Source organism: Simochromis diagramma, unplaced genomic scaffold (genome assembly GCF_900408965.1).
Source record: "Simochromis diagramma unplaced genomic scaffold, fSimDia1.1 OVJJ01000333.1, whole genome shotgun sequence".
In the NCBI taxonomy this organism is placed as follows: domain Eukaryota; kingdom Metazoa; phylum Chordata; class Actinopteri; order Cichliformes; family Cichlidae; genus Simochromis; species Simochromis diagramma.
Window position 1 is genome coordinate 3635462 of NW_024386765.1, and position 18859 is coordinate 3654320.

Consider the following 18859-nt stretch of genomic DNA (forward strand, 5'->3'; position numbering starts at 1 on the left):
TGAGGAGGAACACAGAAAGTCAGTTAAAAGTATTGCTAATAACTGTTTTACAGGTCCAGATAAATATAATCTAATTCACATAAAAGACTCCCTTTTAAGCATTCTTCACCCATGTTGCTGTTGTGAAGCTGGGATGTCAAACATAAGGCCCAGAGGCCAGAAGCAGCACTGCAAACACTCAATCTGGCCCACTGGATGACTTTGGAAAATGTGAAAAGGGGCATCAATTTTGGACTTTTCACTGAATTTTTACAGTTTTTAAAGTTTTACAGTTTTCGTGGTAAAGTCATCCCCCACTAGTATGTTATTCATACTATACAAAACTATTTAAGTATTAAATAAACAATTAATGACAATAAAATTTCCTTTTTTCCCCACCAACTACTATAGATTTGTAATTATTATCATTATCATCTATTTATTTAATTTTTACAGTGGGTCCACTGTAAAATTGTGATTACAACTTAACCTGAAGGTGGCGATGTTGACTCACTGTCCTAATCCCTGCCTTCCTGTTGAAAGGGATTTTTCCCTTCCACTGTCGCCAAATGCTTGCCCATAACATTCAGACAGCCTGCTAGGATTTCTTTTTAACTTTGTAGAGTCTTTACCTTGGAATATGAAAGTGCCTTGAGGTGACTGTTGTTGTGATTTGGCGCTATATAATAAAACTGATTTGAACTGAATCTACCATTGTTTTCAGTAACAGCAACTTTGACCCCAAGGACGAGGGACAAAAAAGTACTGCACATCTTTGAAAAGCCTGACAGCAACTTATGTCTAGAGTTTCTTTCTCACCTGGCACTCGGTAGCAGGAGAACGAGGAGGCCCATCAGTGTCATCTAAAGAGACAAAAACAAAAAGATAAAACCAATAAAACCAATCTGCAAAGGTTATGATTTTGCAATATTTTACACCTACTCCTTTTCAATCTCTAAAGAACAGAGAAAAAATGTAATATTGATTTATACACTCCACCCATCTAAAAAAGTTTCATTTCCAATATGATTAAAAAAAGATGCTAATAAATTGTATAAAGTAAATCCTTTGTACAATATTTTAATATACAGCAAACTAAATAAAAATATCACCTCATATACCACCTAAATGTAAAACAAATAAAGCAGTCTCCACGTGCAAAACACGAGACGTTGATTTTCTCAACAAGTAAACCCACATTAAGGCGTTCTGTCCTAATTCTCCTCTGCGTCGTGGATCTGGCTCATTTGTTGATTTGATTTTATGCTATTACAAACTTTTCCCCCCACCTCTCTTCTGGGGTGCTGCCCCATTATTTAGCTTTAATGACTGAGCTTAACTTTTGAAACTTGAATCCAAACTAAGATTTGTTCTGAGCAGTTCACATCTCACTTTTTTAATACACCCCTCGGGTTCCCCCCCTTGCCGATGTAGCCTCGTTAAAATGTCCCAAAGCACAGATTTTATCATTTAAATTAGTTTTACATAAATTTGAGTATTCTGGAACATCCTTCAGGCAGGAAAAAAGGACAAAACCAGTCTCACTTATTATTTGTAATTTTTGAGTTTTTCCCTTTCCAGTATAAATATTTAAAAGCACTCTGCTGTACGATTATGGAGATGGATAGGACTCTTTTCTGCAGCAGCCGTTTTTCACCCCGTTTCACTTCCATTTAATGCTCGTCACTTGTCATATAACACACCAGAGACATGGTTAATGGGCACATGAAGCAATTTACACCTGTCCCTGCTTCACTTTGCTCAAACTACAACGTCACAAAGATTGATTACGAAAAAGCACAATTTTAAGGTCCAGCTGCTTCTCAGACTACATAAATGTGGAGAAGCCTGAGAAAATATCTATCAAGGTTAAAAAAAATTATATATTAATCAAAAATGTGAATGAAAATATTAAGAAATGTCCACTTTCTACTGAAGAGACGATGCTGTTAACTGCTGCATTTATCAAGGCATCCAGTGTCTTTGAGTACAATTAATGATTCTGAAATCTGGAAATACAAAAATTAAGACAAGAAATGAAATCTGACTTCCACTAGAGCTTGATTTTTTTTTCTAATGATCTTTATTTACAGAAAATACATAAGACCACTCCCACTCTTCACACGAGGGAACAAGTAACATAGTGGAAACATTACCATGTGAGTTTATCAAGTTTTTCAAAGTTTAGTGATGGTTTCAAACAAGGTGGGAAATACAGCAGCAGAGCAGTTTGCATGATGAGCTGCATAAAAGATTGCATGGCTTTATTGCTTTTCCTCTGATAAAGGATGGTGAAGCACCCCCTTTGCTGAAGGAGACAATAAAGGAAACATTGAAGCACCTTTCTTTAGTACTTAGAGACACAAATTCAGTTAAGAGCTTTCATAAGCAGGGTCAGTTTGACTGAGAGTACTGTAGCGTCACATTTCTGACTAGGAAACACAAAAATAGTTTACCCCAAGAGCTTTTTGAGCAGGTGACTGGAGTTCCCTAACATTATTTGTGCCTCGGCCCTGCTGAGGACAGCATGAAGAGTGAATGTGCTAAAATGATGTAATAGTCGAGCACATTAGTAATTTTTGAAAACTACAAACAAAGAAGACTTTGAGTTTGTAACAAAATAATTGAAAGCTGTAAACACTTCCCAATAAGCTTTTGTTTTCCATGCAGGTACGATGGCAAAAGCATGAAAGGTTTTTTAGCTTCCAGCGCCAATGATTCCTGAACCAATAAGGATAGAGTATAACTGGGACCACTCAGGCTGGGCAGTTTGGAGACACAAAGCTGAGATTTTTTAGACATGTGCAGAGGAAGATGCTGAAGATGAAGCTTCCAGGCAGGAGGAAAAGAGGAAGGCCACAGAGGAGGTTCATGGATGTAGTGAAGGAGGACATGCAGAGGGCTGGTGTGACAGAGGAGGACGATGGAGATAGCGTGAGGTGGAGGCAAATGGGCCACTGTGGTAACTTCTAAATGGAGCAGATGAAAGATGATGAAGCTGGTAATGGAACCCACAGTTCCCATTATCCAAATGGATTCAGTTAGACTACTTTCCAGGGAGCTTGTTTTTATTCATCTCAGATCGAGGAATAAATTCCACTGGTTTTCTTTAAACTGTGAGTGAGAGCATGTTATACCTGAAGATTCTTTGTTAAAGAGCAAAATTAGGTTAAAGTTCACCAAAAAATTTTGAAAGAAAAATGTTTATGAGCCTAAATGTCGAAGAAAGTGGCTTGTGTGTTTTTTATTTCAAAGTCTTTTGATGGCTTTATTTTCAACATGTAAATAAAAATAAGCAACAAAAGTGCATTGTAAACAGGTTAAGTAGGAAATGGATGGCAAATTGCCACCAAAAGCACTACACCACCTAGCCATTGCTTAACCTAATGGGTTGAAAGGAGCACATTGTAGTACTGCTCACAATAGTTTTTGTTGTTTCTGGTTTAACAAGCCCTGCTTTCTTCCCAGTGAATGTTTATTAAATCATGTTTCAAGTCAAGGTTGGAAGTTATTATTTTGTTATAAAATATTAAAACCAACTTTTCAGCTTTTTATTTTATGGCACAACACATCCTGGTTAGCAGGATGTGTTGTGCCGTTTCCTTTCAGGGATGTTTTTGCAGTATTGGTATCGATGCGTGGGAGGGGACGAGTCAGCATGCCACAGCATCCACTGATGTCAACAACAAAGAGCCCTTAGAGCGTGATGTGAACCTTAGACAAACAGAGAGTTTCTCTGTTCCTTTGAGCAGACATAGATGCTACTTCCATTTGGCGACAAAAGAAACTCTCCATTGTGATGCACACCCCACACCACCGCCTATCTGCAGGGGTGAGACGATAGCACGAAGCCCAGTAAACCTGTCAGACAGGTTTGCATAATACTTGACCGGGGTCACACAGTGTAACCAATGATACCTCCATCTGTTTCCCACAGTTACAACCCAATAAACACAAAAGGGGAGATAATTGTGCATTGAAATCGCTTCCAAGAGCCCTCCAGCTTAGATTCAGGGAAATGCATTAACCCAGTTAGCCATATGCATATAGCAGAGACGGGGCATTACAAATTCTTGGCTCTGGGGCTTGGTTATGGTTAGCATCAGCTTTAGCCATAACAATATGTTATGCAATAGGTTCTTGCTCTTGCTCTTGATGAAGGCAGTCGCACTTTTCTCCTCTCCTCCTCTCCCTTAGCTTCCCTGCTTAGCCTATGTCCTTGTCTAGTCTCGTGTTTTTTGTATTACTTTTCCCTGGAACACTCTCTCACAGTCTGTTCTCTAAAACCTAAAAGAGAATTATGGATTTGATCAACTGGTCTCTGAATGCAATTGACACCCCTTTCTCAATGAGAAGTTTGGGCTCGGGTGAGCCTGAGTGCTGAAGATATCTACCTATTCGGAATAACGACTGTGTTTAGACTGTTCTTCCCATTCCATGCAAGGCCACCTGGGTTGGCTGGAAGACTGTTTACTTAGCCTGGCAGGGCGAAGGACGCTGTCTCAGCTGAACCCCCTCCAAACGCCTTCGACGCTTATTCCCTTCCGATGCTGACGGTGGATCAAGGAGACCAGCACACAGGCTGCAGGCCCGGATGTACTGTCTAATTGGGCTGTCTCTCACCCTTTACCCACCCCTGTTGCTTGTCGCGTGTTTCTTTGGTGTATTAAGAGTTTTTTCATGTGCTATGTGCAGAGGTGTTTTTTTCTGTTCTCAAACTGATCTCCCTGTTGGAGCTCAGCCTGGGGGGAGTTATTTTTTCTCTCCTTATCTTTCCTCATGTGGTGCATTTTCCATTGTTATACCTCTCTGACCTGTCTTCCCCATGTGACGTTTTTGTGTAATGTATGTATGGTCGGAGGGTAAGATGGCGCCGCCATTGCGTGCAATAGGTCGGCAGCCTTATGAAATTTCCCCTTGTGGGACTAATAAAGGAATATTAAATCAAATCAAATCAAATAACCCGTTGCCTCCCATGTTTACCTGAACGGCTTTAGCTACAAGTTCATGTTAGTTAATGGCCACATCATGACAGCTGAAACTCAGACCATCAGTCTTCAGCAATGCTACTGGATTTGTAAGCTTGTTCAAATGCTCGTGGTCAAGGAAAACAAACTTTGATTCATGCACACACACTCGCATTCTGATGGATGAATCGGGGGATGCTGGGGATTTTCCTTTGGCACTGGTAATCTTTCGTAGACCATCTCGACCACCTGAGCCACAGCCTCAAAACAAGTACATGACTGATACATATATATATATATATATGTATACACACTCTCTCGGAAATGAGATTTTTAATCTCAATGACATTTTTACCTGGATAAATTAAAGGCTAAATATAGTTAGTGAAAGCACATGAAATCAATAATTAGATGTTAAACAAACAGATATACTTACACACAACATCCTAGACATTTCCATTTAACTACCACAACTATTAGATCATGTTATTGTGGTGTCTAACTGCCATAAGGTGAACCCACAGTGTTCCTTCTCATTAGCTGTAAGTCACACATGGTCTCATAGCTAATGATGGAAAATGTTTCCTAAAAAAAAAAAAAAAAAAAAAAAAAAGGCCTGATACCCACACTCCCAGTCACATACAAACAGAGACATGCACTCACACACAAACACACACACTCTGCAAAGATGGACTTTGCCATCTGTTGCCATAGAAATAAGGTCTGAGAGACCAAATTCAAAAGAAACCATAAAATGACAGAAAGACAGCTGGGTTAGGAAGAGCAGGGCTTATTATAAATGCATAAAGTACATTTGAAATATGAAATTTACAGATGCAGCCTAAAATTTGCTTTTGGAAAACAGACAGCAAAAAAAAAAACCAAAACAAAAAAACAACACTACGCGCACCACATACCTGTTATCCAATGTGTAAAGATAATATAGCAAAACTGCATAAAGACTACAATATCTATACACATGTTTGGCATTAATAAATCTTATCTTTTGCACAACTGATAACTGACGCTGATCAGCTGGTCACCTCAGGAGTAAAGCTGCTAGCTTATTGACCAGTCCTCACATGTTTATCACCTGGTCATCATGCAGCTCTGAATCATTGTCGAGATATTTAATGTAGAACTGTTTACGTTAGACGTGAATCTTTTCCAAGATTGCTACTAGACATAAAACAGACTGTATATTAAAGACGGATGCCATCACCAATACCTAATGTTTCTGTACACATCAGCTGAGTTAGTGTTTTACTGTCATAGTTTCAGTTTTTTCATATTTGGAATAATTAATTAAATCTGACAATTGTTAATTAAAATTGAAAAACAAAATAAATAATAAATATAAATAAATTCGATAATTATTCATCCATTCTCTTCCGCTTATCTTTGTCAGGGTAGTGGGCTCCCACTACCAGCATGTCTTTGGACTGTGGGAGGAAGGCGGAGTACCTGGAGAGAACCGATGCAAACATGGGGAGAACTTGGGTAATTATGTATTTCAAATTTTAATTAATTAATGACACATTTGATTATTCAAATTTTAATTATTACCGTAATTGTCGGGCTATAAGCCGCTACTTTTTGCACAAGCTTTGAACCCTGCGGCTTTTAGTCAGGTGCGGCTAATGTATGTACAAAACAGGATTTTCCCCTGATTTTAGCTTGTGCGGCTAATATTCAGGTGCGCTTTGTAGTCCGGGAAATACGGTACATGGTTCCTGTGCTGTACGGAGGGCTACTATGGAGCGCCAAAACACTTGTCAAATTTTATTAGATTATAACTTTTATGACCAACATTGCACCCTTTTTTATGGTGATGATTTTATACTGTATATCATAAATAGGGATATTCCTGGCGACTAATTTCTTATTCAACTAAATAAGTGGGGGGGGGGGGGGGGGAAATAGACTAACTGACTAGTCTAAAGCTAAGAAGTACTTAGATATCAAGTTAAACTTGAGAACCGCTTAATGAACAACATCAAAAACTAATAACACACCTCTGTAATAACAAATATATTTATTTTCTTACTTCTTTTATATCTATTTACCAGGTTTTTTTGCACTGATGTAACCGGAGCCTCGTCGTCTTGTCTCTCTATATGCTGCATTGGATATAGCGGAGATAACAATAAAGTTTACTTTGACTTTGACCAAAGGCACTGGAACCATTAATTACATTCTTCAATAATGAATCATGCCTCACCTCGCATCGTGCATTATGAACATACTCCAGACAGCGAAGAAGAAAAACACTTAAAATAAACTGACGTTAAATATCATAACAAAACAAGCCATTACAAAAGATGTTCACGCATAACTAAAATATGACAAAAAAGAACTTTAGAAAAACGACTAAATCGTGACTGAAAAGTGTGGTGCATTGTGTCGTGCATTATGAATGATGCACGTTGCTTGAAAATGAATGAAACGATTTCAATAAAAGTTAAAATATAATATTAAAAATAATAAATCATCCAGCTGATAGATGTAATCTCTCCTGGGTCTACACTGAGGCCTCCTCCCGGTAGGACATACCTGACTGGAACCCCTTACCCAGAAGGTGACGGCCTCATCTGGCTCCTTTTAATGTGAAGGACTAGCGGTCTCTACTCTGAGCCCCTCCCAAATCACTGAATTCCTCACCTTATCGCTAAGGAAAAGCCTGCCCACCCCTCATACTAAGCTCATTTCTTTTGCTTGTATCTGCAATCTCATTCTAACAGTGTTAACAAAAAGACGAGGCCTAGATTAACAGATTTATGGCATTTAAGACCACTAAAAGACTATCTAAAAGATCTATCTCCTCTGGTCTTAAAATGTGTTCGTGGAACTACCAAAAGCCTTAGATGTTCTCATGGTTCCGGAGAGGGGCGTGGGGTTCTAAAAGATCAGAAATGTAGGCAGGAGCATCATGATTCAGAGCTTTAAAAGTCAATACTAAGATTTTGAATTCTAAAATTTACTGGAAGCCAACGTAATGAGCATAAAACTGGTGTAATGTGCTCTCTTTTTCGTGTCTTTGTTTAGAGCTTTGCAGCAGCATTCTGGACTGACTGGAAACGATCAAGATTCTTTTTGCTCAAACAGAGAAAAAGACTGTTACAGTAATCTAAGTAAGATAAAATAAAAGCATGAATAACCATTTCTAACTCTGATTTAGACAACAAAGTTCGTAGTTTGGAGATAGTTCTTAGCTGAAAAAGGCAGTTCCTAATTAACTGACGAGAGTGTTGCTCTAGGGACCTGGCGGAATAAAAAAATAACACCAAAATACCTGAGACTCAGCTGGACAGAGGAGCCAAGAGAACCAAGATGCTGTTTGATTATAGCTATTTGGCTGTCGGGGGCAATAATGAATGTTTCTGACTTCTCAGAGTTCAGCTGCAAGTAGTTGTCTCCAAGCCACTGTTCAATGGAAGCTAAACATTTTATTAAAGAGAAAGGTTTTTGGACTTCCATCGGCTTAAAAGAGCAGTAGAGCTGAATATCATCAGCATAGAAGTGATAAGGGGAACTGCCTAATTATAAGTCCTAGAGGTAACATGTACAAGAGAAAAAGAATGGGTCCCAGAACTGAACCCTGCGGCACCCCATATGCCAGGTCCTTAGAGTATGACATAAACTGATTTTCAAAAACACTAAAATTTCTATTGGAAAGGTATAACTGAAACCACTCCAGAGCCAGACCAGACACACCGACTACATCCCGGAGCCTGGTAACCAGATGGTATAGTCCTAACTTTGATAAGGACCAGCAGTCTTCAAGGACTACCAACTATAATGCTGTCAGGTAGGGTGTAGCACTCGGTTGTCCTTTGTACTTTTCAAATCATTAAAAGTGGATTTATTACAGTACAATAACCACCATGGGAAAATCACGTCAATGCAACTCTGTTTTATTTATTAAAGCCCCTTTATGAATCACTGAAGTAACTCTACATGTGTACAAAGAACTGAGGTAATATCAGGTGCATGCTCTAAAGCATGACGGGCAGAGTGAGCACTATAATGGGAGGACTGCATGTTTCATGTTTCAACAGCGCATGGTCAGAAAGCTGAAAAACTGCCTTATGTTTCACTTCTTGAAAAGTGTAGTTAAACATTTGAGTGGTGCAACCTTTTTATCTGACAAGAGCAATATGTGGACTTTGACTATGAGCTGGCCTTAAGTACACTTAGTGAATCCCTCTTAATCTCACCCTGTAGCCTGACCCTTGAATGTCTTTCAGCAGCTATTATATGAAGACCTTCTGACTATATATATATATATATATATATATATATATATATATATATATATATATATACACATATACATACACACACACACACACACACACATATGCACACACACACGCACATATATACAGTGGCTTGCAAAAGTATTCGGCCCCCTTGAACTTTTCCACATTTTGTCACATTACAGCCACAAACATGAATCAATTTTATTGGAATCCTGCTGTTCACAAACGCTGTCCATCTACTCTGACTGAGCTAGAGCTGTTTTGCAAAGAAGAATGGGCAAGGATTTCAGTCTCTAGATGTGCAAAGCTGGTAGAGACATACCCTAAAAGACTGGCAGCTGTAATTGCAGCAAAAGGTGGTTCTACAAAGTATTGACTCAGGGGCTGAATAATTATGCACACCCCACTTTTCAGTTATTTATTTGTAAAAAATGTTTGGAATCATGTATGATTTTCGTTCCACTTCTCACGTGTACACCACTTTGTATTGGTCTTTCACGTGGAATTCCAATAAAATTGATTCATGTTTGTGGCTGTAATGTACGGTGGTCCCTAGAGACAAAGCACGCACAAAATCCAAAACACGTACAAAATCCAAAACACATACAAACTCCAAAACATGTACAAAATTCAAAACAGATGCAAACTCCAAAACAGATGCAAACTCCAAAACACATGCAAAATCCAAAACACGTACAAACTCCAAAACATGTACAAACTCCAAAACACATGCAAACTCCAAAACACATGCAAACTCCAAAACACATGCAAAATCCAAAACACATGCAAACTCCAAATCACAACGGAAGTGCTCCAGGACGCTAGGGGCAGTGTTGAGTTCGATTTGCAAAATAAACGGCAAGTTTGTTGCAAACACATGGGCTGTATGGGACGGTCTAGTCGCCGTCGCGCTTTCCAGGTTGCCTAGCAACCATGATACTAACCGCTGGAAACGTGTCATACAACTTTGTTTGACAGAAATGAAGGAGAACATATTTTTTTCATTTGTTTGTTTGTTTCTACAAGAGCTTTGTGTGATTTGATAAGTATCTGAGGCTGAGACCACAGGACAGTAAAACATGATTTTTGGGCTTCATTTCTGTACTGAACAGTCATTTAAGATTAGTTAGCTGATGTTGTTCATGAGACTAAAGTCATATCACTTTGGTAATGTAAATATAATATGGCCAATATTATAGTTATTATATTAGTCATTATTAGCTATTACAGCAGTGAACATGAACTCTGTGTCAAATACTGAGCTTCAGTACAGATTCAAGTTGCAGTTATTTACATGTCTTATCACCTTAAATCTTCACTCAAAGACAAGTATATAGGAATGACTGCCAAATTTATTTGCCACTGAAGCAGAAGGATGGCATCTGAATAAAACCTCTCTTGACATGCCTAGATGACATTAAAGCTTGGTTGGCTCCAAACTTTTTAAATTTGAATGAAAAGAAAACAGATTTGTTGGTGTTTGGACCCAGTGGCCCCTGTGAGTCCTCTTCTTTTGATTTGGAACCCCTGGAAGTTTATTTTAAACCTGTTGTTACTGCCCTTGGTTTTAAGTTGGACCAGTCCAGTTTTTATCATTTAAGGCGACTGACAAGAGTAAAATCTTTTCTTTCTAGGCAGCACTTTGAAACCGTGATCCATGCTTTTATTTCTTCCCCTGTGGACTACTGTTACGCACTTTATGTGGGGGTCAGTCAGGTGTTACTCTGACATCTGCAGCTGGTTCAAAATGTATATTGACAGTGCATATATAGGTGTATCATATATAAGAGACAAATGTTGTTCCTTCAGTACGTTGGCATTACTAAATTTGGCTCAATGCTTACATACAGTGGGGCAAAAAAGTATTTAGTCAGCCACCGATTGTGCAAGTTCCCCCACCTAAAATGATGACAGAGGTCAGTAATTTGCACCAGAGGTACACTTCAACTGTGAGAGACAGAATGTGAAAAAAAAAATCCATGAATCCACATGGTAGGATTTGTAAAGAATTTATTCGTAAATCAGGGTGGAAAATAAGTATTTGGTCAATAACAAAAATACAACTCAATACTTTGTAACATAACCTTTGTTGGCAATAACAGAGGTCAAACGTTTACTATAGGTCTTTACCAGGTTTGCACACACAGTAGCTGGTATTTTGGCCCATTCCTCCATGCAGATCTTCTAGAGAGCAGTGATGTTTTGGGGCTGTCGCCGAGCAACACGGACTTTCAACTCCCGCCACAGATTTTCTATGGGGTTGAGGTCTGGAGACTGGCTAGGCCACTCCAGGACTTTCAAATGCTTCTTACGGAGCCACTCCTTTGTTGCCCGGGCGGTGTGTTTTGGATCATTGTCATGTTGGAAGACCCAGCCTCGTTTCATCTTCAAAGTTCTCACTGATGGAAGGAGGTTTTGGCTCAAAATCTCACGATACATGGCCCCATTCATTCTGTCCTTAACACGGATCAGTTGTCCTGTCCCCTTGGCAGAAAAACAGCCCCATAGCATGATGTTTCCACCCCCATACTTCACAGTAGGTATGGTGTTCTTGGGATGCAACTCAGTATTCTTCTTCCTCCAAACACGACGAGTTGAGTTTATACCAAAAAGTTCTACTTTGGTTTCATCTGACCACATGACATTCTCCCAATCCTCTGCTGTATCATCCATGTGCTCTCTGGCAAACTTCAGACGGGCCTGGACATGCACTGGCTTCAGCAGCGGAACACGTCTGGCACTGCGGGATTTGATTCCCTGCCGTTGTAGTGTGTTACTGATGGTGACCTTTGTTACTTTGGTCCCAGCTCTCTGCAGGTCATTCACCAGGTCCCCCCGTGTGGTTCTGGGATCTTTGCTCACCGTTCTCATGATCATTTTGACTCCACGGGATGAGATCTTGCGTGGAGCCCCAGATCGAGGGAGATTATCAGTGGTCTTGTATGTCTTCCATTTTCTGATGATTGCTCCCACAGTTGATTTTTCACACCAAGCTGCTTGCCTATTGTAGATTCACTCTTCCCAGTCTGGTGCAGGTCTACAATACTTTTCCTGGTGTCCTTCGAAAGCTCTTTGGTCTTGGCCATGGCAGGAGTTTGGAGTCTGACTGTTTGAGGCTGTGGACAGGTGTCTTTTATACAGATGATGAGTTCAAACAGGTGCCATTCATACAGGTAACGAGTGGGGGACAGAAAAGCTTCTTACAGAAGACGTTACAGGTCTGTGAGAGCCAGAGATTTTCCTTGTTTGAGGTGACCAAATACTTATTTTCCACCCTGATTTACGAATAAATTCTTTACAAATCCTACCATGTGGATTCATGGATTTTTTTTTTTCACATTCTGTCTCTCACAGTTGAAGTGTACCTCTGGAGCAAATTACTGACCTCTGTCATCATTTTAGGTGGGGGAACTTGCACAATCGGTGGCTGACTAAATACTTTTTTGCCCCACTGTACATGTGTAAAAAGAAAATGTACAAGCTGTGATAACTGTTTCTGATAAAAATGAAGAGTAGACTGATACATTAAATATTCCTTTATTGGGTGAGAAAATCAGACCATGTCATAACTGCTTTAAGTCATACAGAATAGATATCAGAGCCTTAAACAGGCTGACTTCTACTAAATGGGTCAAACTGGGCAGAAAGTATACAAACACATAACATCCTTATAGAATATGATGTAACACTATAGATCAACTTACCTCAGAATATATAAAGCAAATAAACAATTACAGCGATATGATGCAACAAACACAGCAGTGCTACTAATCCAAAATACTCAAAGCTTCATAGAAGTGGAACAAACATTTAGTTTTAGGCTCCATTCTGCTGCTGATACATACTTTATTTTTCTGAACATTAAAATTGTTGCTGCCTTTCATAGTGTGTAACTTGAAGGCCCTGAGTACTTTCTCCCACACTGAAAACACTGGAATGATAAAATTATTTGAACATTACCTAATAAGACTGTTTCAGGACAGACAATAAGTTATGTTAAACTTTTCTATCAGTCCTTCACAAACAGGGAACAGTCTGTCTATTCTCTCCATCTGTCAGCTGCTGCTTGCTCTTCCTCCTCCTCTTCCTCACACACTGCTGAGTTTGTCCTGGTGGATCATCAGGGGTGCAAAGCCTCACAGATGATGTGCAGCAGTGGCTCCCTCAGTCTGTCCTCACTCTGGACACTTGCAGGTGTCACACATAGAAATCAAATGTGTGATAAGCTGCAGGATTCAAACACAAGTGTAACTTATAAATTTTTAAAGTTGTTGCTGCCTTTCATAGTGTGTTCATACTTTTCATACTTTTATTACACAATCAGAGAGAAAGAAACAGAGAGAGAGTGCAGGACAGACAGACAGGTGACAGTCTCAGGTGTATACACTGCTACAAAACAGCACAAGAGAAGGAGGATTTAGTTTGTGTTATTACGAGTGCTAAACAAGAAGAGTTCCCAGATGGTACAGTGGACACATGTGTGACTCCTGTGATTAAAGCATCTTTCTTTCAGCTTAACGAGTGAACCGTCAGCTCGTTCAAACACACGTTAAAGTCCGTTTGGCTCGACACCACCGAACAGAGGCAGCAATGTAACATAGCTCACATTAACAGTGCAGTGGATCCTGCTTGTGCCGTGATATTCAGGACTGCAAACCGAGCAGCATTCACTGACTTTCAGCGTGTTGTGTTTGTGGATATATGACTGACTTTAATTATCCATAAAATCATCACAATCTCTGTAAGATTAAAGTCAACTATTGAACGGCGTATATTTTGAAGTAAAGGCTTTAAAACCAAGTTAGTACAAACGTCGCTAATGTCACATAACTTTCCCGACATGTGGCCAACACTAATGTTTTAATGTTCTTCATTATAAAAACATTTGCGCATAAATAAGTGACATAATATTCAGTACTTACTTCTGAAAGTTTACTCTTCGTCCGCTCCGCTTCCGCCGGTTTTTTTCGGCAAAATTATCCACACCACCGCTGCGCTATGAAGTCTGGGATATGTTGGGCCATGAAGGCTACACCGACCCATCCTTAAAATTCAGGGAAATTAAGGACGCATTTGAGGGCTGCATTTCGAGCAGCCTTTGAATTGGGACAGCCTTCGTCGTGTCGCTGTGACGTAATCGGCCTTAAAATGCGGCCTTTAAGGCTGCAGACCCCAAATCCGGTCATTGGTACTTCCTGGCTTGTGTAGTTACTAGGTAACAAAAGCTCAACACTGCCCCTAGCGTCCTGGAGCACTTCCGTTGTGTTTTGGGGTTTGCATGTGTTTTGAATTTTGCAAGTGTTTTGGAGTTTGCACGTGTTTTGGAGTTTGCACGTGTTTTGGATTTTGCACGTGTTTTGTATTTTGTAAGTGTTTTGTCTCTAGGGGCCACCGTAGTAATGTGACAAAATGTGGAAATGTTCAAGGGGGCCGAATACTTTTGCAAGCCACTGTATATACACACATACACATATATACACATATATATACACATATATATAGTTATGAGATTAGGGCTGCCACGATTAGTCGACTACTCACGATTACGTCGACTATCAAAATCGTAGACGACTAATTTAATAGTCAACGCGTCGTTTGAAGCTTCGTAAGATCTAGACCCAGGAATATGTAGCAGGATTTAAGAGTGTAATAACAGACTGAAACAGAAGATGGCAGCAATGCATCTACAAGGATGCCAGCTGCCGTTAAACGCCGAAGAAGAAGAAGAAGAAGAAGAAGAAGAAGAAGCAGTCTCCGATATAATAGCGGTGTCCAAATTCAGGGTTCGCATCCTTTGGAGGAGCGACGCGACAAAGGCTGTCGAAATTCAAAGACTCCTCCAAATGCATCCTTCATTTGCCCAGATTTGAAGGATGGGTCAGGTGTGTTCTTCATGGCCCAACCTATCCTAGAATTCAGAGTGCGACCCAGCCAATTCCAGTTTCCAACAATGGCGACTGCTGCTTAGTTTTAACATTACTCTTTCTGGGTCACAAAATAAACTTTTCAGGTATTTTCAGGCAAAATGTAGCTGTGTAAACTTCAAATATCTGCTCGATTTATCAAGACATCACATATTTGCAAAAGTGCTCCAACATTTACGGAGACGTCTGTTACCCACCAGCTCAACAGCTGACCAGGTGGTCAAGGCTCACTAGAGCCCGTGAGAACAGCAAACACCCGGCACATTGTTTTCAAAACCCCTGCGGTCTTTCACTACTCAGGTTAAACATGATATATAAGTCACTTAGATAACTTAAAAATGTTATAGTTTGGCTTTTTTTCAGAATTTTATTTGTTCCTGAGTAAATCGATTTGGCTGAGATTAAAGTTATTGTTTTCACACAGCTGAATAAACGTCAAACAGAAAACTGATTAAACAGAAGTGTGAGATGGTCGAGAATTTACTCCAGTGTCCTGTTATATTTTAGATAGCAAAGAGCAGACGGCTGCGTTTATTAAATTCCACCGAGACAATCAGCAAATTTCATTAAAAGTTCAATAAACTATCATCTGCTCTTTATTTTTAGTTGGCACATACCTTAAGCACTTCGAGTTGTAAGCTAATGATAGTTATATGGAGATCGACAGACCATGTGACTTTCGTGCATTGCATTGTAGGTACGAGTGGCAGCAAAATCAAAACACTGCATCGAGTGCTAGCATTTCCAGCACCGGTAATCATTAATTCTGCGGTTTTAATCCCTACTTGCATTTTATTTGCCCCCAAAACAGTTATGTACAAAACGAAGGAGAACACAGCAAGTCCGTAAAAAGGCAAAAAAAAAGGTACGAGGAAAAAAATCTAAGGAGTGAAAGGGTCAGACCCATACAAGCATACAGAGTGGACTAAAGATGGTAGCGTGCTGCCCAACTTTCATCACGCTCATATTTATAATGATATGGTCCTAAGTGTGAGTGTTGGTGCTCACGAAATGTTTAGTAACTTCCCTGCAAAGAGCCCAGGTCCAGTTTACTTTGGTGTATCTATTTTCTGATTTAGACTATTTCATTTTACAGCTGTTGTTAAAATTTTTTCTTTGTCTCCTGTACAGGCCAACGCAATCTATTTGTCTTTTCAGGTTGTAGTATTACACAACATTTTCAGATCCGATACAAATAAAATAAGTGTTTCATAATTCATTAAATTTATTGTCTTTATATATAACTGGCATTATTGTTTCATTTTATTATAGAATCTTAAAAGAAAGAGGCAAAATTGTATTCCATTATGCTTTATTAGCTGCTTTGGTGAAAAACAAATCAGCACTGCAAAAGAAACAAAGAAAACCATTTCAAAACAACATACTGGAAAACAGTTATTCATCACTTGATTGCTTCTTAACCGATCAAATCTCGCTGTGGTAGTGCTTTAAACTCGGTATGACCCAGGTTGATAGAGGGTGCCCGGTCTGGATTGCATTCCAGCATTTTGCAGGCTGGTTTGCCTACAAAACACAACAAACATTAGCCCGCAAAGCCACAGTGAACAAAGCAGCATAGCGCAACGAATTCAGTTCAAATTAATATAAGACTTATTTGTAACCTACAGCAACAATTATGTTATGATAAATTACGTATTAATTACAACAAAAGACTTACAGTACCTTCGTGGAAATGCTTGGAGCAGACTAACATGTGAGTTGGAGTGTTCTGGAACATTATATTTGGTCTTCGAATAGCTGCAATCCAGGCCATCCATCACCTCTCTGTGACTTCGGAAACATGACCTGAACAATTTGTCTTCCACGACGGAATCTGATAAAAACCGATCTCTTTACCCGTCGGCTTCCCATGTCTGTCATGCTACCGGCTATGGCAGTAAATAAAAAAACAACTTATTGCCATTCTTTGTGTTTCTGTTTATCTCTGTGTGACTGTTGTCTTGTAATAATCCGTGCGCGCTAGTACCACTGCCACTTGTACCAACAATCCTTTACGGTTTTACCCCGGAAATGACGTCACATTTTCTATCTCTATAAGGGCAGATGCATGCTGGTGCAATAAGCGGTACGTTTCACGTCCAATGGATGCATGATCTGACTAGTCGACTAATCGTAAAAATAATTGGTGACTAGTCAACTATCAAAATAATCATTCGTGGCAGCCTTATTTGAGACACTCTCACAAACAAACAAAATCACAGTTTAGTGAAGCAGTAACGGAGCCTGCTTATGGGAAACCGTAATTTAATTCGTTTTTTTGCAATAGTAAGTAATCGGATTACAGTAATGCGTTACTTTTAACGCGTTACTGCCCATCTCTGTATAAATATACATGTGTGTGTTAAACTACAATTAAAATTAAAATTGACATTAAAACTACCTTAAACGTTAAAAATACACTGTGTTTAGAAAAAACTACACCGTTAAACCGTTAAGCACAGTGGTGGTAGCATCATGCTCTGGGGCTGTGTTGCCTCCAGTGGAAATTATGCCCATTTGATTCCTGTCGATTGGGCGATGGACAAGGACTACGAGTCCATGACGAGAGTGCAGAAGCTTTTGACCAGAATAAGATGCAGAAGTTACCAAAAACATACTTATATTCTTACAATCTCACACTCTTGCTACTCAATTCAAAAGAACTTCAAGCTGTAACTAAGATATCTGCCAGCACAATTATAATAAGCCAAACAAGAATTTTCCACCCAAACTGCAGAGCTCTCCCCAACATGTCAGCAATAACTGCGTTCCAGATGGCAGCTGGTTCATGAACACTCCTCATGCATTTGGAAAAGAACATTTCAGTCTGACATCAGCTTGCTGCAGTACCATGAATCAGTTCATCTTCTGGGTGTTTCACTTTAGATTTGTGCTTCTGCAGGGATAGTCGGTGCAACAGCTCATCTCACCAACAGGAGCCATCAATGACGTTTCAACTAAAGGTCGAGGTCAGGAGAGGGAAGCAGGTTTTAATTTTCCTCTCACTGTTCGTATCAGATGTCAGAACTGAATTTGATAAACAGAGTGAATTTGCAGCATATCAGCGAGGATGTTTTCCTCCATTGCAGTCTCACTGTCTCAGGTTTTTTTTTACATCAGGTGTGTGTTTACATTAAAATGCTGTGTAGCACAACATCAGTCTGAGTTCATATCAGGATTCACATTAACCTCCTCCTCTGCAGATTGCCGCACTACCTGATGGGGTTTAGATTTCCAGGAAATTGTTATTTGAGACAGCTGAGGCCATGTGCCGTGAATGCTAACGTTACTGTGCATTTATATTTCCAGCACACAGAAGCAGGTAAAACAGTCAGACTATCAAAGCAGATCAGTTCAGAGACAATGTTCTTTAGCTCAACTATTTTTTCTTGTGTCTGGCAGGCATCGGATTCATCAAATCCAAATAGCTTTCTATTGGATTTCACCAGTTTTCCCTGTCTCAAGGTGAATCAGCTAGTTCTGAAAAGAGAGTTTGACTAATGAAGATAAAAATCTCCCGAACAGCTACTAAACTGACATTCCTGTTTTTAAGTGATTGAGTTTAAGGTCAAGAACAAACCTCAAGTTTTCAAGGCAACACAGAGAAGATGACAAAATCACAATTTCCATTTACTGGGGCCAAATATTTGAAGGCAGTGGTTCTTAAGTCCAGGTGTAATTTTAGGTCCCAGAGTGGGGTGTGGGGTTAGTTGAAAGGAATGCAGAG

At 39.6% G+C, this 18859-nt stretch overlaps 1 protein-coding gene across 1 annotated transcript in view; it reads right to left on the reverse strand.

Annotated features, from left to right (window-relative positions):
• spire2 (spire-type actin nucleation factor 2) overlaps positions 1–18859 on the reverse strand; it is a 49933-nt gene that overhangs the window by 24919 nt on the left and 6155 nt on the right. Inside the window, exon 2 of the mRNA XM_040036388.1 lies at positions 799–842. Within this exon, the coding sequence (XP_039892322.1) occupies positions 799–842 (44 nt within the window). The remainder of the gene's footprint in view (positions 1–798; positions 843–18859) is intronic.